General features: G+C 45.4%; 3 protein-coding genes across 15 annotated transcripts in view; 1 reads left to right on the forward strand and 2 right to left on the reverse strand.

The window, feature by feature from the left end:
* Positions 1-2,902: 2,902 nt before the first annotated feature.
* Positions 2,903-9,045, reverse strand: KPNA2 (karyopherin subunit alpha 2). Its single transcript, XM_080356272.1, has 11 exons — positions 8,859-9,045; positions 8,003-8,118; positions 7,768-7,905; positions 7,261-7,349; positions 6,161-6,429; positions 5,167-5,261; positions 4,811-5,074; positions 3,853-4,086; positions 3,585-3,767; positions 3,323-3,472; positions 2,903-3,226 (listed from the first exon to the last, which is right to left on the reverse strand). The coding sequence occupies exons 2-11, from the start codon at positions 8,075-8,077 to the stop codon at positions 3,134-3,136; spliced, it is 1,590 nt and encodes a 529-aa protein (XP_080212398.1). The 5' UTR covers positions 8,078-8,118; positions 8,859-9,045; the 3' UTR covers positions 2,903-3,133.
* Positions 9,046-14,946: 5,901 nt separating this feature from the next.
* Positions 14,947-19,504, forward strand: LOC308047690 (UPF0450 protein C17orf58 homolog). Its single transcript, XM_080356363.1, has 4 exons — positions 14,947-15,589; positions 16,548-16,625; positions 18,081-18,272; positions 18,754-19,504. The coding sequence occupies exons 1-4, from the start codon at positions 15,004-15,006 to the stop codon at positions 18,936-18,938; spliced, it is 1,041 nt and encodes a 346-aa protein (XP_080212489.1). The 5' UTR covers positions 14,947-15,003; the 3' UTR covers positions 18,939-19,504.
* Positions 19,505-22,551: 3,047 nt separating this feature from the next.
* Positions 22,552-23,532, reverse strand: part of BPTF (bromodomain PHD finger transcription factor) — a 46,459-nt gene continuing 45,478 nt past the window's right edge. For all 13 annotated transcript variants that reach the window (XM_080356580.1, XM_080356591.1, XM_080356588.1 and 10 more), the window contains one exon: positions 22,552-23,453. In XM_080356580.1, the coding sequence (XP_080212706.1) occupies positions 23,417-23,453 (37 nt within the window). In that variant the 3' untranslated portion in view covers positions 22,552-23,416. The remainder of the gene's footprint in view (positions 23,454-23,532) is intronic.

Genomic DNA, 23,532 nt, shown 5'->3' on the forward strand with positions numbered 1-23,532 from the left:
GAAAAGATGTGAGACATATTGTTGGCTAGTGAATTCCTTTTCCTGTAAACTTACAGCTGTTATTTTTTGCTGATATACTGCTGTATAGTTCTGTGCAATTTAAGTAATTCTGCACAGAGCAGCAGGAAGCAGATTCACTTGAAAGAACGTTTCACAGTCTAAATCATGGGGAAATAAAGAATGGATTTATCCTAATTTAACCACTTCTAGCTTTTCCACAGTTCAAACTGTTCTTCCTGTAGTGGAAAGTGGACAGGCTGCTGAAGAACAGGACTGCAAAGCCTCTGCTCTTCTTTCGGAGCTCAGCATCTCTGGAGACGGCAAGTGGAAGCAATCACACAGGCATCTGCTAGCATCAGAATTTCAGGGCTGGTTACGTTTGCTGAGATCTTAGCCTGAAATCTTGCCATGAGTCCAGCGATAAAATAGCATGAGCAACAGCTGCATTCCAAGGCAGCTGATGTCAGCAGGGGTCTGTTATTGTTGCTCTCAGCACAGAGTCGCTGGCAGGCTGACACACAGGCCACCAGACACTTATTCCAGCCCTTGTCCTGAATTAGGCATTTGCCAAATAAAGAAGGCTGGCTCTTAAACCCAGCTGGGCAACACATGCACAAACCCAACCAAAAAAACGAGAAGTAGGAGCAATAACAATTCTCCTCTCCTCTTGCGCTCCTACCACTTTTAAGCTTGAAACGTAGCCTAATGGGTGACTCTAATCCTAACCTCAGAAATAGTTTGCATTTTCTTAGAATAAGGAGTGACTCACCCCAGTCACTTACTCATAATCGCTGTAGATTGTTGCTCGTGGAAATCCGCGCTGCCAAGAACAGAGCTCATTGGTGCATAGGCTGAACACATTTTTCTTGGATAAAATCTAAGTCTCAGTCCCCAGAAAGTTAATTATTAAGCCACTGAGCTGTCAGGCACCTAGAGAAGAATATGCACCATTCTGTTATTAACTCTATATATTAGATAACTCTGAAACAGACATTTCAGGGAAAAAAAGTAGAGAGAATGCTATTTAACAAGTGCTTTGCATTCTCATCCCCTTTTCTATCTAAAGAGAGAAAAGTCAAATTAACTGCATAAATACTAAAAAGCAAAGCAAGGAGTTGTGTTCTACACTAACAGCACCCTGGGATACCACTTCTAAAAGATTAGACCTTATATTCGATATTTAACCTGGCTAAATACTCAGGAATTAGCACATAAATGTTTTCTGTAACTACAAGATGTGCTCCAAGGGATTTTTTTGTTCCCCTCAGTATTTTCTTAATAGGAAAATAAAGTACATCATACCTGATTAGTCCAGGCTGGGTGAAACTCCACAGCGACCTCTTAAATGCAAATGAAACTGTAGGGCTGCCTGTAGCTCCCTCTGCTGCAAGACGTGGTGTTTTACACAGCGAGGAAACAGATTACTCAAGAACTCTGATTTACGCTTCACAAATCATTCCCCGTGTAAACCCACAAAGTGTGGAGGCAATGATTCCATTTATGAAAGCTGACTTGGCCTAATTGCTTTTATATAGGTTAATTCTTTCAGTTCTCTACACACAGTTACACAGGACCCAAGCAAGTGGCTCACACAGAGAAGTCATGAGGGTGTATGTGTAATTATCGGCCTCCAGTAAGGGACGGTACCATTCCTGCAAGCAAATGTGAAATAGGTAGTAGGAGACTTGCACAAAAATAACCTTCATGTTAGCCATAAGAAATCTTAAGTATCCTTAACAAAGCATTTAGTTACAACCAAATCCACTTACATATGAATACACACTCTAAAATAGACCTGAAAGCACATAAGCAGACTGATACACAACACCAAACCTGATTTTTTTAAATCAGGTTCTCTTAGCAGAAAGTTGTGTTTTGTTGTGTTTTTAAAACCAACACACTCCCTCTCAAAGGGGGGTGCAAAGCCTATGGGAATTCTGCAAGTATTACTTACATATTAATTTGTTTTCCTGCCTTTTATTAATAACTGAAGAGATATTTAACATACAACTCTGAAGTCACATGCTATGTTTAAAGTCATACCTATGACAAATCTAGCCATGAAAAACTGATGTCTCCTGCTCCATCCTCAGAACTGGAGGCTCAGAGAGCTCAGTCAATAGTTACTCACACACGGAACACCATGAGGCTCTGGTTAATGAAGTAGCTCAATCCAAGTTTTACCAAAATGCTGGAAAAACAGGACCCATCACCCTCCCACCCACCTTTAGAGACAGGGAAGGTTACTGTGAGGAACCATTTAGAAGCAGAGGGGCAATAAGTTTCCAAGATGACACTTCTCATTTTCGCTCTCTAGAGCAGATTAGTCCTTCAAAGCATTTCATATCCTCTGTGCTAAAGCTACCTGAACATACTTTACTATTAGTTCACTGCTGCACTTATCCATCCTCCACACTATTACTTGAAGTTAAGTAGTGCTACTACAATCTTTAAATATATCTCCAAAAGGTAAAAAACTGCTTAGCTTAGTTATGAGCAGGGTAGAATGAATCAGATTCTGCAAGAGAAATCAGCAATTCATTTGTTCTGCAGCAACAGAAACCTGCTATACACAGAAGTCAGAGCACAGGGGGGCAAGCTGTTTTAAACCCACAATCTTAATAATTTTCCATAGTTTTAGACCTGCATTCTTGCCATTGTACTTTTTGATTAAGTATACTTACCATCTCAGTCACCTTGAGAGCAATTGCCACAATTTTGTTTGATGTGTTGATATAACTTTATTGAATTTCAAACACAAATCATCTTTAAAAGCCTACTCAGTGTATTGGTTACAGCAGTAGGTTACATAGAAGGTAATATTTTAAGAGGAGGTTTGCAGAGAAGTGGCTCATGCTTTGTGAGAAGCCTGTATTGCTCACTCGCACTCTTACACCTGACAGGACAGCAAGATACAGAAAAAGAACAAGTATTTACAAGTATCTCAGAAAAGTTTAGAGTTAGAATTTCACATATGTACAGTTTTGAACTGTTCAAGTATGTTTCAGTTGGACAAAGTGCTAGAGGTCACATATAAAAACACAGTAAAAACAAAGAGGAACTATTAAGACAAAGAAGTGGCAGTCATTTGTGTGCTAAACAACTTGTAGGTGGGTTGCAGTATATGCAAGACCTAGAAGCTGAATGTATCTGGAGTATTGCCCTGAATTTGGAAAGTGTAGCTGGCAGCTGTAGATTCTGGCACAACATTTTGGTCTTCTTCCTCCTAGAAGAAAGAGAAAGAGTGGTAGCATTTCAGCCTAGTAGTCAATTCTAGAATACAAAATAAGAGTGGAAATAGAGTCATCCTGCAGCCACTTACTTCTGCTGAGAAGTATTTCTCAATCAGGGTGGATGAGGCTTTATACACTTGTTCGTTTTCATGTGACTGAAGAGCTTCAATTTTGTCTAGACCACCACACTCCTCAATCATGAGGCAGAGTTTTTCAGTCTCATTTATCTTCTCAGCAGCCTGAAAGAGACAAGCACAGAATAACCTCAGACAGGGTGCATGGCACTAACTACTGGATGACCACTAGGCAACACCTTGGACAATAATAACTGAGTGTACTGCATCCACCTACCAAGAAGATATTAGAAATAGCGTCTAGAATAACTAGCACAATTTTGCTGTCTTTAGCTGAGAGGAGATTCAGTAGTGGTTCAACAACACCAGCCTGAACGAGATAGACAATCTGGTCAATTGTTCCACCACTTGTGTAGTTCGTCACAGCCCACACAGCTTCCTTTTGAGACTTGAAATCCCCCTGTGGAGGTAAAAGCAGAGTATTTGAACACAGATAGCGGTAGTAATAGCAAAAGCCTAATGTAGTAAATACGGCTTTTGTTTACCTTCCTCAGAATACCAATGAGATAAGGCACAAGGCCATGGTCTACAACTCGCTGAATCTGGTCCTGTCGTCCAGCAGTGATGTTGGACATGGTCCATGCTGCTTCTTTCTGAATGTTGTTTTTATGATGAGAAAGGAGACTTGGAAAAACAGATAGTGCTCCTGAATCAATAACCATCTGTGTCTGCTCATCAGTACCAGTCACGATATTTCCTATGGCTCTTAATGAAGGGGTCTGAAACAAATATGAAGACAGAACTTAGGAACAGTACTCATCTAATCTGTGCTTGAGCAAATACAACCACATATGATAACCCCTCCACTCTGGCCTTCCCAGTTAAGAGCATGACATGCTCTGTACTGATGAGCTTTAAGCTCCTCGTTACCATTATATCTGCAGACATTAAGCAGGTTAAGACTGCCCACCTTCCAAGGCCAGTCTGCACACAACTATCCAGGACAGAGCTTTAGGAAAACCATCTCCCAAGTGCTAATGCAGTTTTATTATTCTAGAATGATAGTGTACACAGAGCACTAAATACTGTCCCTAGAATTTGGATTTGTCACAGTAGTTCAGTGTTAAAAGCAAGTTTTAAAGGATGTAATCAAAGATGTCCCAGTTCATTGCAGGGGGTCTGGACTACATGACCTTGGAAGGTTCCTTCCAATCCAAACTATCCTATGACTGTATGATTCTATGATGTTGACTGTTGTGCTCCTCTGTGTGCTAAATGCACTGATTATGTAAAGAAGGTGACAGTTATCAACAGTAATAGCCTGTGTCTGATGTAGGGCAGTCTCCAGGCAAGATAAAAGCTCAAATCTTACCTACACAAAACATGGAACAAAGAATGGGTTGATGTAGGAAAAGAACCATTCAGTTACATGGACTCTGTTCTAACTGTAGTGTTATTCATAACTCAAATCAAGCAACAACCATCTGCACATCTGATGCTTACCATTATGGGCAGTTCACTACACCCCAGGAGTTTCACAAGTTGTGGCACCAATCCAGTTTTGACTACAACTTCTATCCTGTCATTGGAACCATCTGTTAGATAGGAAAGTGCCCAGCACGTGTCTGCCAACACCTCAGGGTCATCGTGGTGCAAGAGTCTAACGAGAGTTGGAAGAATCTGCTCAATGGCTTCTATGGGTGGCGCAGGATTCTTATTACGACACAGGTTTGAGAGAGTCCAGGTAACATTGCGTAAATATCCAGACTGCAAGAGTTGAAAGAAATGGTTAACAACAGTTTCACTGAGTTTTCATTCACTTATTAGTAATTATAACTTGGATCGTACTGCACACTTACAGCCAGAGAAGAGAGATCAGGAACAGCTAGTAGACTTAGCAGTGGTTCAATTGCACCAAATTTAATAACCAGATCCCTGTAGGCAGAACCATCCCCTGAGAAAAGAAGAAAAACAGCCAGGTGAAGACCAGAATAGAGGTATGTGTGCATACAGAACCATTATGTGCTAGAGGATGAATTTCCCTACTGCTCAAGAAGAGCTACATAAAATAAAAAGGCCACTGAGCTTTTTTCTGTTGGAGAAAAGTAATTTAGCATACATTTTCTATACAGCTTTTCTTAGACTTTATAACTAAAACAGGGATTTGCATACTTCTTTGAAAACATATCTATGCCCTACCACTAGGACAGAGCTCTTCCCATAACATGGGACTTCAAATGTGTTATAATCAGCAGTTGCATGAATGGATTCTATATTGTAATGCTTAAGGAATACCTATGTTTGACTGAATTCTCCTATTGTCAAGTACAAAAAGTACCTTATAAGTGAGTTTAAAAATGTAAAAGGACAAACTAAGAAAACTTCAAATCAACCAAGGCTTTTATTGAGCAAATTTTCTCTGCATGAAGACTCACTATTCTCTTAAGGCACAACTGCAGGAAACCATAATATAGTAAATGCAATATTATTTAAAAGAACTATATTAATTTAGACCAGGCTTTTAAAAATGGGAAGCAATGAATATTGGCCACCACATATGCAGATATGTGAGCCATCTGCTTGTTCCTTTGACCCTTCCAGTGAACACACAGAGCAGTGCTCATTGATAAATCACAAAAACACCCAGCCAGATGTGAAAAAGCCTCATGTTGTAGCACGGTTATATAGTTCTATCAAAACTGAAGTGAAATATGGAATCAATCCACATAATGCAACACACAGGTTGCCAGGTATTGCATGAGACACCTTATACTGGGCATGACATGTCAGTAATAATGTCCTATTTTAAATAAAGGAGGAGGTGTGAAAGAGTTGAGTAGCATATTGACATACCTGCAATATTTCCTAATGCCCACACAGCCTGTTCACTGATGTGAGTGTGGGGAGAGGCCAGGAGTGCAATAAATGCTGGGATAGCCCCTCCATCTACTACTGCCTTTGTTTGTTCTGATGTGCCAGAAGCAATGTTGGTCAGTGCCCAGGCAGACTCAAACTGAATAGGACTACAGTCTGCTCTGCCCAAGAACGAGACAAACTTGGGAATCAAACCAGCCCGAATTATGTTGTCTATGGGAGGCTGCTTCTCCCTTGAGAGGAGTTTCCTGAGGAGGAAGACAAACAGAAGGCATTATTTTTATCTGCAGAGATCTGAACAACAGATTCCATTAACCAACCCAAAGCCATATTTGAAAGAAGAAAAGGTTTAGCATTGCCTTAACACACAGGGAAGGCAGTGCAACAAGACATGAGAAATGTAGACAAGCTGAACACTAGCTTCCTAAACCTCTGTTAACGTTGGTTTTGGCAAGTCTTCACTATACGAGAGGTTCTGTTCAGATTCTGAGCTAAAGCAGACCTGCAAGAGTCATAATCCACCTGAACTGGCAGGTGTTTCTCAGCAGACAGAAGGTTAATGGCTGCCAGCAGTAGCACTGCAGCAATTTACAAGCTTGCCAAAGGAGATTTTAGACTGGCAAGCAGAAAGGAAACGTGACATACTTCAAACCCCCATCACCTTGATGTTCACATTACTCTAAGGAAGATCACTGCACTTAAATACTGTAGTGAAGTATTAACACTGTTTAAAGATACCTTATTCTGCTATAACAAAGAGTTTTATTTTTACTCCTACAACTCTAAGACTGACTCCTGTTTATTTCGACACCTCAAAACCACTAGAAAGAACTACTACTTCCTAGTAAAATGTTTAGGCACTTTAAACAGGCAAAAGCCACACAATTTCAATGAAATTATAACTAAATTAAGTATTCCTAAACATTGTATAAAAGGCCGACTCAGGTTTTGAAAATACTGTCTGATAAGAAGAGCCATAGATGCTGCCATCAACAGACACTTCAGCTCATAAGCAAATTCTTTTACCCTGCCTGGTTCCTGGCTTGCACAGCTGAATTGGTTACCTTTCAATTTCTTACCTGGCAGCTTGAGTAGCCTGTAGCTGAAGTTCCATATTATTACTATTAACTCCTTTGACTATTTCTTCAACTGACCAGTGTGCTGAAACCTGTACAATAAAAAGTTACATGAATGTGGAATGTGTGTTGAAATGTGTCTTCATGACTGCAGAGTCCTTCTACAAATTATGAATGTTTACAACAACTTCTTTTATTAAAAGATTATACTGCTACATGATACTCCAAAAGCACATCAGCTACTTTAACTACAGTTATCTGAACTACTGAAAGGTTTGGAGCTTTTTTAATTGAGTTCTTCACACCACCATTACACTGATACAGTAGGCTTATGCATAACTGCCTAAGCTATGTTTTAAAAGCATTGCCCATTAGAGTTGGCAGTATATACTTAAGCTGGTAATATATATGTAGTGCTGTGTTTCACACGGGAAGGAATTTGTACTAGTGTGGCTGCATGAGCTCATATTGCAAGAGCTCCAAGTGTGTCCATCCCAAGAACCCACTTACTTGATTGCCCCTGTTTTCCTGAAGAGGAGAAGTGGCATCATCTGGTAAAGTGCTAACATTTCTTCTTTTAAGCATCTGGTCATCTTTCTTGGCTTTCCTCAGTTCTACATTGACTTCAATACGCCGCCTTCTCATCTCCTGGAGGATATACATTCATAGTAAATTTTTGGCTTTTACAACTCATGATGAAAGAAATGATGGCCAAAAAGTAGTGAACTGTAACAGAAATACTCACTGTAGTATCCTTTCCTTTGTTCTTGAATCTGTTCAAGCGAGCTGCTGCTGTATTGGTATTCTCATTAGTAGACATCTTGCTTAATAGATTTTTGAGAGAACCAGATAAAAATAAGCCTGAAAACAGAGTAAAAATTAAAGAGCAAGTTCACACCATGCAATTTAAATTTAAAAAAAGAGGATCAATACTTGAGAATCAGACACTTTTCTGTATTATGTACAACAACAGCTTCTGACTCGATTGAATATGCTAGTAACATAACAGCTGTCTCTTTAAACACCTGGATGTTACAGCAAGCTCTAACATTAACACAAAAGCAGTAGGCACATATGCCACAAACTCTATCAAAGCCATTATTTTTAGGAGCAAGATTGGTCTTTCTTCCCATGGACAGCACACATACTTTTAAATACTGTTTTTGCTATGCCGTGTGCTTATACTGCACAAGCACCCCATCTAGTCCCACCCCGAGCCCCTTTGATAAGAACAGCGACATTTTGGAATGGAAAGGCCCCTCAAGGGAGCTTGCTATGCCGGTGCGGCCGGCAGCACACAGCAGCAGCTACACTGCTAAAGAGGCAGCCCCTGCACCTTGGCAGGCTCCGAGGACCGGCTTTCTTTCGGCTACAACTCAGCCGGAACAAACAGCCCGCCCTGGGACGCGTCAGCCCTGTCAGCCGCTCTCCAGACAGCGGCCTGTGACCACGGACACCCGACAGGCTCCACAGGGAGGCCGCCCTAGAGACTCCCGGCAGCCCGTTCCCTTCCGACAACGCAGCGCACAGCCCCGCGACCCCACACCCGGCTTCTCCCCTCCACAGGCTCCCTTCCCGCCCCCGCAGGCGGGGACCTCCACCTCAGTCTCCGCGCACAAGCTGTCCTGCCACCGCGCCGCTCCCAGCCTGCGAGCACGCCGCACTGCCCCTACCCGCTCCTGGCGGGATTTAAATTCCCGCGCCCTCGCCCTGCCATTGGCCAGTTCGAGCCATAGCAACCTCCTGATTGGTCAGTTTGAAAAGCAGCTCGTCTCGCGATGAGAAGCGACGAGCCTACGCCGCGCTCCCGGAAGAACCGACCAGACGTCACGTACTCGAACACCCGCCCAGAGCCTCAAAACTGCAACTCCCGGCATCCTTTGCGCAGGGAGAGCGCCGGGGTTGCGGGGCGGCGGCGCGGGGCATGCTGGGAGTTGTAGTTCGGGTGGGGCCAGAGGGGTGAGCACAGGGAGATTTCCACACTCTGGGGCAGTAACTTTAATATTTCCTCACAAACAGCCCCAATTTCTACCTCAGTAACCGCCAGGTCACCGCAAACTTTTCCCCAGACTCCCTGTCTTGCGTCTCCTAGGAGTGCGGCGCACAGGAATTTAATAAAAATGGGATGTGAGATTACAATTTAAAGCCATTCAGCAGTAATCGGGACAGGTCGAAACTAAATCGTACAGAATGACAGAAAAAGTATGCTTTCCTCTGTGGCACGCCCGCAAAATCAACAGATTTGGGATGGTTTCAGGAGGGTTTGGCCATTTTACAAGAAGCGGAATGCAAAAGCACACACTATTTCACAGGAGGTGTAATTCCAGCCATAAAATCTGTGGGAAAGCCATGATTCTGCCAGCAATTCAAGCACTTCAGCGTACAGTTCAGGGCAGAGAGGTATCAAAGATGCACATTGATACACCTGAGTGTTAAACCATCGAAATAAAGCACTTCTGCAAAGGGTGAGTGTCAGAGGATGGAGCCAGGCTCTTCTCGGTGACAACCAGTGATAGGACAAGGGGTAATGGGTGCAAACTGGAACACAAAAAGTTCCACTTAAGCATGAGAAGAAACTTCTTCCTGGTGAGGGTGGTAGAGCCTGGCCCAGGCTGCCCAGGGGGGTTGTGGAGTCTCCTTCTCTGCAGACATTCCAACCCGCCTGGACACCTTCCTGTGTAACCTCATCTGGGTGTTCCTGCTCCATGGGGGGATTGCACTGGATGAGCTTTCCAGGTCCCTTCAACCCCTGACACTCTGGGATTCTGTGAAGTGAACGCGCGTGATTCACGACACGCACGAGCTCACTCCCTGAAGGCGGCACCACGGGCTCGCGTGACGTTGAGGGGCGGGCCGCGAGCACAGTGCCCAATAGCGTGAGAGGAGGGAGGGGAAGGGGGCGGAGCCCCGGGCTGGCGGGGCCTCCCGGTCACGAGCAAAGAAAACGTGGAATCCTGCCTGGGGGCGGGGCCAGCGCCGGCCGGGCGCGGCTCTTACTGCGCGGCGCAGGCAGCTTGAGCTGGGTGACCCAGTGGCCTAATGGATAAGGCATCAGCCTCCGGAGCTGGGGATTGTGGGTTCGAGTCCCATCTGGGTCGTGCCGCACACGTTTTGTGGTTCAAGCGTAGCGCAGCCTTTCCCGCGCAGCACAGTATTGTCGCCCAGCTGCGCCCATCCAACACTTTTATCCGCGGCCCGTGGGGAAGACCCGGGACGGCGCCAGTAGCCCGGTCTGCCGCTGGCACGGGCCCTGGGCGCGGCCCCAAGTTCCTGCAGCCGCCGCCCTGCCAGCGGGCAGCCGAGCCGCCTTCCCTGCCCCCCGGGACCGCGCCCTGTGCCGCCGCCGCCTCCCTCCTTCCCGCGGGGGTGCTGCGGCAGCGCCTCCCGGCTCCGGTGTCCTGGTCGCCGCGGATGTGCGGCCGAGCGTGTGACTGGTGAGTGTCCCCGGAGCCCGAACGAGCCGGGGCCGGTGGGCGGGCTGGCCGGGTCGCAGCGCGGGCCCGGGGTGGGGGGCAGGACGGGGACCCGGGGCTGTGGCTGCGGCCATCGCGCTCCCGGTCCCTGTTTTCCTGAGTCCTGCTCGGAGAGCCGCTCCCCTCTCGCTGCTGCCGGCACACCTGCCGCTTCTTGAACCGCAGAAACGCTCCAAATTGCCCTTTCAGTCAAGATCCGGCCCGAGTAAAGACTCTGGGAAACACAGACACACGCATATGTTGATATAGGTTGAGTTATGCTACGAGTCAATTTAAACAGAAGGCTCCTTGGAACATATGGATTGTGCAGGACACTCATCCCTCCCTCCATCTCTCCATCACTCATCCCTCCCTCCCTCCATCCATCTCTCCATCCATCGTTTAAACTCCTATTTCCATAATTACCTATCTGGGAATACTTTTGGAATTAAAATGTTTTACAGTAGCAAAGGAAAATGGGGATTAATAAACACGACACTAGAAACTTACAACACTAACAGTTGTGTTAAAATGTGATACATTTTGCACGCTGTTCTGGCTCGTTTTCTGCATTTTCACCCATAGTTGCTTGAGGTGAAGCTCTGTACTTTTAAGAAGTTTATTAAGCTGCTTAATTAAGGCAGTACAAACCAAACAGTGTTTAAAGCTGGACCGCATGACACAGGCATTACTGAGGAGTAGATTTTCTCTTGGGGGGGTGTGTTTTGGGAGCTGGGATATAGCGCTTTTGTAGGGTTTTAAAGTTCTTTGTTGCACCTTAAAGGCATGAACGAGTTCACTAAACTTCACGACATCCAGTAGCAGCTACTGAGAAAAACCGTCACAATGGAAATGTTGTCTTATAACAAGGTCACTCCTTGCAGGAACATAGGGCTAAATGTACTTAATTCAATAATCCAAAGCAGGGCTGTGTGAAAATTTGCAGAGTTCTTCATATCAGCAAATACAGATTTAAAGATAAAGTTATATCAGGGCTCAGCAGAGCTCGGACTGGACAGTAACTGCTGCATTTGTTGTGAAAAGAGTCACTGAAACCAGTTTCTTAAACCGAAAGAGATTACCAGCTGTATAACTGGAGGTGCACAGGAATGCCTAAATATGTTCCATTGTACTGTGTGCCCTTTACCGACACTGAACTGCCTGTTCCAGCATCTGCCAGTCACACTTTATAATGTAGTTCTTCATATCCGCTAAAGCCAGATTTGTTCTGTCTGATTTTCTCTAAAAGACACGATAGGAAACAAGACATTCCCCTAAAGTAAAACCCTATTGCTGAGAACGTATATCTGGATGTTACTCTCAGCAGCACAGGTGGCTGCGGGCAGTATAGATTGTCTATAGGTGTGGAGGTGTCTTGGGGCAGTGGGCAGTATAGGTTGTCTATAGGTGTGGGGGTGTCCGGGGCAGTGGGCAGTATAGATTGTCTATAGGTGCGGGGTGTCTTGGGGCTGTGGGCAGTATAGATTGTCTATAGGTGCGGGGTGTCTTGGGGCGGTGGGCAGTATAGATTGTCTATAGGTGCAGGGGTGTTCGGGGCAGTGGGCAGTATATATTGTTTGTAGTTGTGGGGTGTCTGGGGCAGTGGGCAGTATAGATTGTCTATAGGTGTGGGGGTGTTCGGTGTGGTGGGCAGTATAGGTTGTCTATAGGTGTGGGGGTGTCTGGGGCAGCGGGCAGTATAGATTGTCTATAGGTGCGGGGTGTCTGGGGCGGTGGGCAGTATAGATTGTCTATAGGTGTGGGGTGTCAGGGGCGGTGGGCAGTATAGATTGCCTATAGGTGTGGGGTGTCAGGGGCAGCGGGGGCTGCAGCTCTTGGTCTGGCTCCAGTGGGTTGTCCGGTTCCCATTTCCCCCGGGGCTGCCTCTCATCAGTGTGAGTCGGGGATGGGCATAAAAACACTCCGGTTCATTTTGAGTCTGGAAAAACCCTCCTTCAAAATGACAACCAGAGTGTTCTGGCTCCTCTGCTTTGTCTTCAGATCATCTTCCAGCCCGGTGGCCGGTAAGCTCGTTAACATTCAAAGCGGGGCTGGGGTTCGCCTTTGGTGTCAGGGGACGCTGAACTCTTTACTACAAATTCTTTCATTTTCAGCTGTATTCTTTTCAGCAGTAGCCCCATAAGGGCTCAAGAAAGAAACGTTTCAACCGGTTTGCGGGATGGGAATGTAAAATGCAGTGTTTGATTTGTCAGCATTCGAAAGAATTACGAGCACCTGCCAAAGGAGCAGCGAGCTGGTGCCATGAAGCACTTACCGTTTGACTTGCTTCTGCATATGGGATTCTTTCTCTTTGTATGTGATCTTTCCCTTTTAGTCTCCTTCCCCTCACCCTGTAAACTCCAGATTTCTGATTTATTTCGACACGCTGTCACGTGTGCACGCAGCAAGCTGTCCTAAACGGGTATATTTTCTTTTTTTACTATCTCATTGATGGTACAGAAATAAGATATACATCTATTCCATTGCGAGGGAGAAGTCCAGAAGCTAACTGCGTTGCGGTTGTATTTCTCAGGTTGCAACAGCTTGAGAGGGATATGTTGGTATAGGGGAATTACCAGCTGTATAACTGGAGGTGCACAGGAATGCCTAAATATGTTCCATTGTACTGTGTGCCCTTTACCGACACTGAACTGCCTGTTCCAGCATCTGCCAATCACACTTTATAATGTAGTTCTTCATATCCGCTAAAGCCAGATTTGTTCTGTCTGATTTTCTCTAAAAGACACGGTAGGAAACAAGACATTCCCCTAAAGTAAAACCCTATTGCTGAGAACGTATATCTGGATGTTACTCTCAGCAGCACAGGTGGCTGCGGGCAGTATAGATTGTCTATAGGTGTGGGGGTGTCCGGGGTGGTGGGCAGTATAGGTTGTTTATAGGTGTGGGGGTGTCCGGGGCAGTGGGCAGTATAGATTGTCTGTAGCTGTGGGGGTGTCTGGGGCAGTGAGCAGTATAGATTGTCTGTAGCTGTGGGGGTGTCTGGGGCAGTGGGCAGTATAGATTGTCTATAGGTTGAACAGATTGAGTAGAGAAAAATTAACTATTTCTTGTTACAAGCCATGCGAGAGGAGGCACAATAAACTGGTAGAAATGTATACTTATAAAATCAAGTCCAGAACACCTGCTTGGAGTTCCCAGCTTCATATTGAAACACCTCCGGAACACCCTATCGCTTTCTTTAACTTGGACTTTTTCCACCCCCGTTCTTCATGGACATTCTTTTGACTTTCTGTGTGGCCAACGCAGATATCAGGGAATCTTTCCCATGACAGCAGCTGGTGAGAGCGAAGGGGGAGAAGTGGCAAGGTCAGCAGCGGAGTCAGTTGTAGCAGATAAACCAGGACGTTGTTCATCTGTGTGTGTGGAATATCTCTTTTCACATAGGGAGGCAGATCAGCCTCCTACACGGCGCTGACCACAGCGAACACCCGGAGAGCGGCTGTGTGTGGGTGAACGGCTTGAAAACTCCGCTGGCTGACTACAGGCATGCAGCGGAGGCCTGAAGCAAAGGGAAAATGAACTGCAGGAGGAAATGTCTCTCTTCCCAGGCTAAACAGAAGGTCGTATTTCTCTGTGAGGTCCAAATGAACGAGGTGAAGGAATAAACGAAGGCCTAGGTGACGGTCCAGCTTGCGTGAACAATGTCATTAAGCCTTCCCATTTTTCACTAGATTCCCAGACACTTCCTCTCTCTCTCTCAACCCTTATCCTCTCAACTTAAGAAAAGCCTTGAAATAATTGTTACTGCGCAGCAATAGCCTAGCGACCAGACTATGGCGCTGCCGCTATACAGCTCTGTGGTGCAAAAGTCAGAGCTCCAAAACTCTGAATAAAGACCTTTTCAGTAGCATTCAAAGCCCAGAGCTGCTGAAGAGCCCAGATGACACATGGATGGGAAAACCAAATAGTTCTGTTGTCATAGTCTTTTAAACAAGCATCCCAAACGGCGATGTGAACCTTGTTTCCTCAGATGTTCCCTGGAGATCCAGGGTTTTGAGAAGAGGGTTTGTTTATAAGTCGTGTTTTTAATTTGCAACAATAATAAAGTAAAAATGCAAATTCCCGTGTTTTGCTCGCACAGCTGCACTCTCTGTACCGGGCCTTCCATGCCTGAGTGCAGAAGAATGAGGAGCTCTACTATATTTCATCTGTTGAACTATTTATCAGTTATATTGTCATATTGTTGAAGGTTTCACTTATGGACTAGAGTCTCTGATCTGTCAGGCACTTGTCATTCAGAAGCACATGGAGCAATAACAAAATTAAAAGCCTAATGAGCTCTCTCCTTTTTCTGTATGCAGGATCCCTGCCCTACGCCGAGAAACCCAGTCAGACTCTGAGCAAAGATGCCTATAGTTCTGCAGACGCTGCACCTGGCCAAGGGAAACTCCCCGCCTGGGGCACCAGAGAGAATCACACACACCACTGGCGGCCCAGACCTCCCGGGGTCATCTCCCTCTCATCAGACAAAAAGAAACGCACCAAACCTTCTCTAGAAAACAGCACGGGGCTGAGGAAACACCTCTGGCAGTATGGAGGGGCCTTGGTGCTGGAGAGCCCGCCCGAGGGACCCTCTCCTGCCTCCCTGGACTTCAACCACGCGCACAGGAGGCCGGACAGACGGCCGGGCCAGGCTGCCAACAGCCTGTGGGCTCCTTTCCGTCACCCAGGCTCTCCCTACCGACGGGGGACGTCCTCAGAGGAGTCAGATAATCCCAACACGCTGGGTCACTTCAACCGACCAGGCAAGGTCATCCTCCATAAACCCACCGATCCCTTGAAAAAGGTCATGAAACCCTCCTGGGCCACCAACCGCCAGCCGTCCCGCTCGCCCGACCACTCCAGCGCGCTCAAGAACGGTAAGAGGACGGGGGGCTCTGGGAAGGGGCAGCATGAGAGAGGCACCATGCAGAGGGATCTGGAGAGACTGGAAAAATGGGCTGATTCCAATGGGATGAAGTTCAATAAGGCCAAGTGGCGGGTGCTGCACTTTGGCCACAACAACCCCCTGCAGCTCCAGGCTGGGACAGAGTGGCTGGAGAGCAGCCAGGCAGAAAGGGACCTGGGGGACTAATTGACAGGAAGCTCAACATGAGCCAACAGTGTGCCCAGGTGGCCAAGAAGGCCAATGGTATCCTGTCCTGTATCAAAAATAGCGTGGTCAGCAGGTCAAGAGCAGTGACCCTTCCCCTGTGCTCTGCACTGGGGAGGCCACACCTGGAGTATTGTGTTCGGTTCTGGGCCACTCAGCTCAGGAAAGAGACTGAAGTGCTGAGCGGGTCCAGAGAAGAGCAACAAGACTGGGGAAGGGACTTGAGCACAAGCCCTATGGGGAGAGGCTGAGGGAGCTGGGCTTGTTCAGTCTGGAGAAGAGGAGGCTTAGAGGTGAGCTCAGCACTCTCTAGAACTACCTGAGGGGCAGTTCTAGCCAGGTGGGGATTGGGCTCTTCTCCCAGGCATCAGCAATAGGACAAGGGGCCATGGGCTTCAACTCTGCCAGGGGAAGTTGAGGCTGGAGATTAGGAATCAATTCTGTGCAGAGAGAGTGGTCAGGCATTGGAATGGCTGCCCAGGGAGGTGCTGGACTCACCGTTCCTGGAGGTTTTTAAACTGAGATTGGACATGGCACTTAGTGCCATGATCTAGTAAACAGACTAGAGTTGGACCAAGGGTTGGACTCGATGATCTCTGAGGTCTTTTCCAACCCAGTCGATTCTGTGATTCTGTGATGAGCTCCCCAAAGGGTGGGTGGTGCAATTTGGGTGAAATGTCCCCAAAGGGCCCATCGCTGCCCCTCAGTCTGTGTGCCTGTTCCAGACCCTGATGAGAAGATGTGTCTGAGCGAGTGCAGGAAGGAGAGAGACGAGCTGGAGGCTTATTGCACAAGCGAATTCGGTAAGTCGTGTCCTCCCTGAACCACACAGACACCTCTTAGTTCATCTATTACTGACATTTCACCTCTGCCTTTAAGTTACTGTTTCACTCAGTATGTTGAATAATTACTAAGTGCACTTAAAAGGACCCATCACAGCTCTTCATAAATGTGCTACAACAAATTGTACCAATTTTTACGTTACCCTTTCCCTACCTCTGGCTAGTATTGCTCTTTTTTCAGTTTCCTTTACTTTCCACTCCTGAGAGGAAGACAAAGATCTTGCTGCTGGTCAATAGAACTGAAAAGACCAATTATTTTAGATACTCCAAGATTAAACGTTGTTGCCGCGTTACTCACCTCTTACTATTTAGAGCAAGTTTGTGGTTTGGGAGGCTGAAGTTTCAAATGAAAATGAAATGGTGAATCAAACAAAACCAGAAGCGTGTTCCTCTCTGCAGAGAGGATTTTCGGTGTCTTCAGTCTTGGTGTCCACGTTGCCGTAGCCGAAGACAACAGCCTGGCGTCTTTGTACTGAGCATTTTCCGACTGGAATCTGGCTTCGCGCTTACGAAGTTGTGAAACAGATACCACATTTTCTCACAGTATTTTAAGAGATAAGCAAAATACATGCCTAGCGCTAACAGATGTTTCCATTTGTAGAACATAAACACGTTGGGAGACATCTGTTTTCTCTAAATGGAGAAGTCAGGAAGTGCTTCTTACGAATACTATATCCTTTATTTTTTACCACTCTCATGCATTCCTGTCCAGCCGGCCTTTTTATCCTTCACCCTTTTAACGAGTTACAGTCTCATTCATCTCTTAAATTGAGAAAGACAAGTAGGAAAAGTGTGAGCAGCAGATCAGGCAAGGTTGCATTGCAGCGAGCAGAGGGAGCCTTTTGTGTCTTTACATTTACAGTGCAGAATGATGGAATCAGTTCTAGGTGTGATGCTGGTTACAGGCCTGGCTGCCTTACCTGCCCAACACCTTGGTTTGTTTTTCCCAGTTCCTGCAGTCACAGCACTTGTCAAAAGCAGAAATGGGGTGGGAAGCGTGAAGAGATGACCGTATAAGGGTCTATTGGTGCCCTTGCCTTGGTGCAAGGGCCTTTGCTTTCAAAAGCTGAAGCGTTTCGTCGGCAGGTTAGCGTTGTACTCCATTGTGAAGTTTTGATTGTGAGAATTTTACTTTGCTAGGTAAATATGTCCAATTTTAAATATCAGGATGGAAAACAGGACTCAAATCATCACTTCCTTTTGAAACATTTTTGTAAAATTCACTAAGAAACATCCCTGACCTGCAAGCCACAAGGAGGCCGGTAACTCAGCAAAAACTAAGGTGACAAACTCATTAAACGGGATTATTTGAAGCAACTCCTACAGCATTTTAAATGACAGCCCTCACATAGACCCGGAATTGCCACCAAGATATGTAACCTGATGCTTTTGTTTTCTTCCTGTCCCTTAAACCAGCAGTGAACGGAATTGTTCATAACGTGGAGAGCCTGGGGAACGGAGTCCATTTGATCACCCTGTTGGTAAACAGCGACGGATTATACAAGACGAGTCGCCTGTATATTACCCCTGACGCCTTCTTCTTCCGCGTTCACATCCTAGTTGTGGATACTTTAAACTGCAGTAAACCGTGTCCAGACTTTAAACTTGGTAAATAATTCCAGCTAAATCCATTCCGCTATTCCTCCTGTGTAGTGCCGTCTTAGTCCGGCCTAGTTTAATAAGCTTATCCTGGGTGGTTGTTTCTCTAAACGTTTGGAAGAGAACCAACTGTGTGGAGAAGTCAGGAAGCAGCATTGTCCTTTCCTCACTTTATCCAGTTCCAAAACGACTGCAAGAATTTTCAGGATTGCCAAAAAAGATGTAAGCAGGAGCTTAAGCTGATGTGTTTGTCAGTAGTCCAGTTTTCCTTCTAAATGCAAGTTTATCAAATACCAGCATTTCCCCCAAAAACTCCCAACTGCAGCACAAGACTAAATGATTTCCATGCAAGCACAACCCACTGAGGTTCAGGATCTATTTCTGCAAGTTACAACTTTGCATCCATGCGTAAATCTGTTGCCCTTAGAGCGAGCGGAGCGAACAAGCCCTCGCTTTTCTCCCCAGCACAGAAATCCTCTCTGTTTTGCAGGCAGTAGATACATCGTGATGGGTCGGATCTACCACAAGAGACGGCAGATCCCTGCGAACCTGCTGCGGTTCCTGCGAGGCCGCCTGCGCCCGGGGGACGGTTTGCTGAGGAGCAGCAGCTACGTGAAGAGATTCAATAGGAAGAGGAATCGCAAAGTGCAAGCGGCTCACACCAAGTGTCCATAAAGCTCCAGTGACCTCCGTCTGTGACACAGGCAGCAGAATTCACCGACCAGAATGACACCAGCTGTGGTTCTCAGCTCCGAAGCTGGTGGGGAGAGGACACTTGCTTTCGCTAGGTACCTATATATTGGGAAATTTAGCACAGAAGTCAGGCTAGGGAATGTTAACCGGTCATGAATATGCTGTTTTCAGAGCCACGGGTTATTATTGCCTCCCCTGCTGTAATGTACCCTGATAATCTGTAGTAATTCTAAAGTAAAATGCTAGAGGCGTTGTAGTTAAACAAGAAGCAACTACAGTTTCGTACCCTTAACCTTGAACAAACGTTAGATGATGCCATCGCTGTATCTGTTGAGATGTCCACTGCGTTTCACACAACTCTGCCTGAACTATTACATGCATTTGATTCAAAAGAAACCAACAAAACTAAGCGGCATTTGTATTGTTTTGGTATCCTCAAACACATCCGTGCCAGTGCTGCATTTTCACACGAAGCGTACCAAATAGCTGTGTAATTATCCCACTATATGAATACACTTACTGAAAGCAAATCAAGTAACTGCTCAACACAAATGCCCCGTTAGGCTTCCAAATACCGGCACGAGCTCACGCCAAGGAATGCAGAATAAACACGGCACCGCAGGCGCGTTTCTGAGCGCGGTGACACCGTCGCTTCCTTCAAAGTTCAGGCCTAGGACTGTGAACTGAATGTCATTATCCCATGAGAAATACCACCAAGTTTGTACCTGCGCATCAGTAAAATCACTTTTCCAATCAAAGATAAAAGTTTTTAGTACCTCTAATGTGGTGGAGTGTAAGAACCAATCAAAGCTCTGTAAAGGGAATCTGTTCCGAGAGTCAATATGCAATAATCATACGTCTTTAAAAGACAAAACAAAAAGTGGTCATGGGGTTCTAGAATACGTAAAGATATTAAACAATGGCATGTGCTAGTTTGAGAAGTCAGCTGGGGATTTTAGCTAGCTATACTAAAAAAATGAGAAAATGTAGCCTAGCTTAAAAACCAGACATACACAGTAATAGGAGCCAAATACCAAGAGCGACATCATACACTTTGGGATTCAAAAGGCTGTTACTATAGGACAGGGATTTACTAGCAGCTTGTGTCTACCTGAAATCTATACTGTCTCACTTCGGATATGTGAAAGAAGATTTCGCGTGGCGCGCAGCACATATAGATGGAATTTTTCCGAGAGACTCTGAGGGGGCTTTGGATTTGGCACAATGACCGTTCCTGGCGCTGAATCAAAGCGCTGGAGCGGCTGGGAGGGCCAGAGAAGGCAGAGGGGCTGCATGGGCAGCTCAGGTTTCTCAGTTTCTATTCTCAGCTGAAGTCCAGGCAAGTCCTGGGCTCATCTGTTTGCCCAGAACGGCAATTACACGCCCTTCCCCACGCCCAAGACATTATCGTAACCTAAAACAGGCAAAGCGTGGGTACAAAAATAACATCCAGAGCTATATCTCATTTTGATTGTCTCCTGGAAGAGATAAATAATCATACACCGGTGGTAATGACATCCAAAGACTGAGTAAACGCCAATACCTGGCACGAACCATCTGCACCCTCTCAGATACAGCTATTGCTCCAGAAGCCAGGAAAGCAATTGATTCTGTGTTCTCGTGTCACAAAGTCACTTCACCTTTCCTTTCTTCCTCGGAGGGTCGTTCCTTACACTGTCACCGCAACAAGCCGCTGCGTTTCACAGCCCAAATGCAGCTGGAGGAGCAGTGAAAAGACTGTTCTGACTTATAACCAGGTTTATCAGACACCAACTAACGTACCGAAGGAAAAAACCAAACTCCTAGACCAAGTGGATTTCTAGTCTTGCGCTCACCATTACACAAGCCTCACAGCATCAGCCACGCTGAGAAGGTGACGGCGCTTCCGCGGTCATTTTGATACATTATCGTTCATTCATTTTCTCCCCAGCAGGATAAGGATGGAAGTTCTGCAGGCACAGGAGTTCTGGCGTGTCCCAACTGCTTCGGTGAGCCCAGCTTATTCTGCTTCAAATCCCCATTAACTTTTACACCAATACACCTAGTGCAAGGATAATTGCTTCAAATTTGTTTGAGGAGACAAAAATGAAGCTGCTGCAGCTCACGTTATCAAAATCTGCATAACAATATATGACCATTTTGAAACAAATGTTGCAATGATTTATAAAAATACAAAGAGGAGGATGAGTGGACAGAGATGACAAATGTCACTAACTTACCATGCTTTTGAGGACGGGGGGATGACACCGGTGATGTATTTTCAGTAGCACCGTTTAACTTTAAAAGAACGCCATTAATAAATCAAGAAAAGCACCTCGAGCTACTCAATGGCAACTGAAAACACTAAAAAAGGCTCTCAGCATGATTATATTCTAAGTATGGACTATTTCCCTCATCAACCTGATTCACTGGAAGTGATACATAATCTGGCAAAGCCGAGACCTATAGATGACAATGCTATCAAATGTTTCATTAGAAACACCACCAAATCGATGTCAAACACATGACTTTATTTGTCTAGGATGATGTGTCCTATAAGGTACAAAAAAGTACTCTTCAGTTTGCCACAATTTGTTAAAAACATAGCGATCTATCACCTACAGGTAGGAAAGTTTTAAATGAGGTCATATATATTTATATATGAATAAATAGTACAGAAATACTGTGACGTTTTGATGAGATGCAGATGTTCAAATGCTGTTCAAAGTTGAGATTTTTTTCCTTTTCGCATTAAAACCACAACGCATACAATATGCAGCAGCATTGTTTTAAACGTCAAAGGACAACATGACCTAAATGCAACTACTCTTACTTTAAGAATTATTTTCACATTGAACAATTATTTTTAATTTTCACAGATAGGTTAAACGACAACATTTGTATGTACAGAAAAAACACGGGTTTTTATTAAAGTTATCTCAGAAGAACCTGTACACCTGAGCCTGGAAGTGTAAGAAAGTGTGGTCAGTAGCAACATCTTTCAGAAAAATAACAGAAGAGTTTCTTGCATAGCAAGGTGTGAGGTTAAACCCAAAAGGAGCTTATCCATAAACGGGGGAAATCCTGTAGGACAGAAGGGAACTGAATTAGTGCAAAAGCCGGTCAAATGGTCGAAGAGCCGCACGCAAACCGTGGCTGATTGACTACAGACGGGTAACACGAGCGAGTCGCGCACAGAAACAGCAGCGGCATCCGCGATCCGCGTCTTCTCGCGGCTCCGGTTTGTCCGTGCGGAGCAACTCGCGCAGGAAGCGGCGCAGCAGAGTCCGGACGCCTTCCCGAGATAGAACGACGCTCGGCGCTTCGCGTTCCCAGAGCGCTTGGCAAAATATCACTGAATTCAGCGGGGGGCAGTGACATCTCACAAAATACTTCCTACCGTGTTATCTGTTACAGTAATTTTGGCACCGTTGTAGAAATGTTATCGGGGAGAACAGCTGCTGGAGAATGAGACGCGGCGATCGCCACCACGGCAGCACAATCGAGTCAGGTCTGCCCAGCCGCTTCCCTCCCGGTTACTTGAAACATCGGCACAGATCCCCAAAGCGTTACAAACGTATTAGCGCACACTCAAAGACACCTACGTCTGTGGGGAGAACAATGATCTCCATTTATTTCGTTTCATATACATCCATATTTTGAATTTTAATACAAAAGAAAAAAAAAAATTAGAATCTGACAAATGTTTACAAACAAGATACCTTCAAATAGATTTTACTCATTTCAGTCTGGTGCAGAGTAAATGACAAATTGTATGTTATATTCAAGGCAACAGAGTCTGTAGTCCGTGACCACTTAGCCCAACTTTTCCGCAAGCTTAATTGTTGTTATCTACCATGAATGATAAACTCATTGTTGATTCCCAGTTCTGTGTGTGTGCACATGTGTACATAGCAGCTCCTTTCATAGAAAGAAAAGACATCTAGAGGTCTTCTTGTACTTTTACCTACAGGAATCATGTTAAGATACAGAATGGATTACATGGAACCGGGGCTGGGTTTTATAAGAAAAAATAATTAGCTGACAAATGAGGGCAGCGATAAAAAAGCGTCTTTTTTGCAACAATAAATAAATACAGTCAAAGTTTTCTGTGTGGACTTTAAACCAGCTTCTTCACTGAAGAACAGACGTGGCATTTCCATGGAGTTAAACGGGACCCCATTTACTGTATCTTTTGTCTTGCTCTCTTTCTCTCTCTCCTCCAACAAAACCAAGTTTTCCTGCTTCTGCCACAAGAGTACAACAATTTGATCTTGACAAGAAAGTGGTGCTGCCGATTTGGATTTCTTTGTCCTTTGGACAAAATAAGCCAAGAATAGAATTTTGACTGTTGTGACCAATAAAAACGCAGTTTACATCGAGTCTCGTCAGGATAACCCGACTAAAAACATCTGGCTTCTTAATTAAAAGCGTTCAGACAACCAGATCCTTGCCCGTGCGTTAGGTTAACACGCTGGACTCTAAGAAGCTGTAGACTGCAGTTTGTTGTTATGGGACCTGCAGAGTGCAGAAGAAAGTGAAGAATTAAGCATCCTTCATTCTGAAGCACAGTTACCGCAAGGTGCTGCCAAGGCTA

This window comes from Nesoenas mayeri (assembly GCF_963082525.1).
Source record: "Nesoenas mayeri genome assembly, chromosome: 19".
Taxonomy (NCBI): Eukaryota; Metazoa; Chordata; class Aves; order Columbiformes; family Columbidae; genus Nesoenas; species Nesoenas mayeri.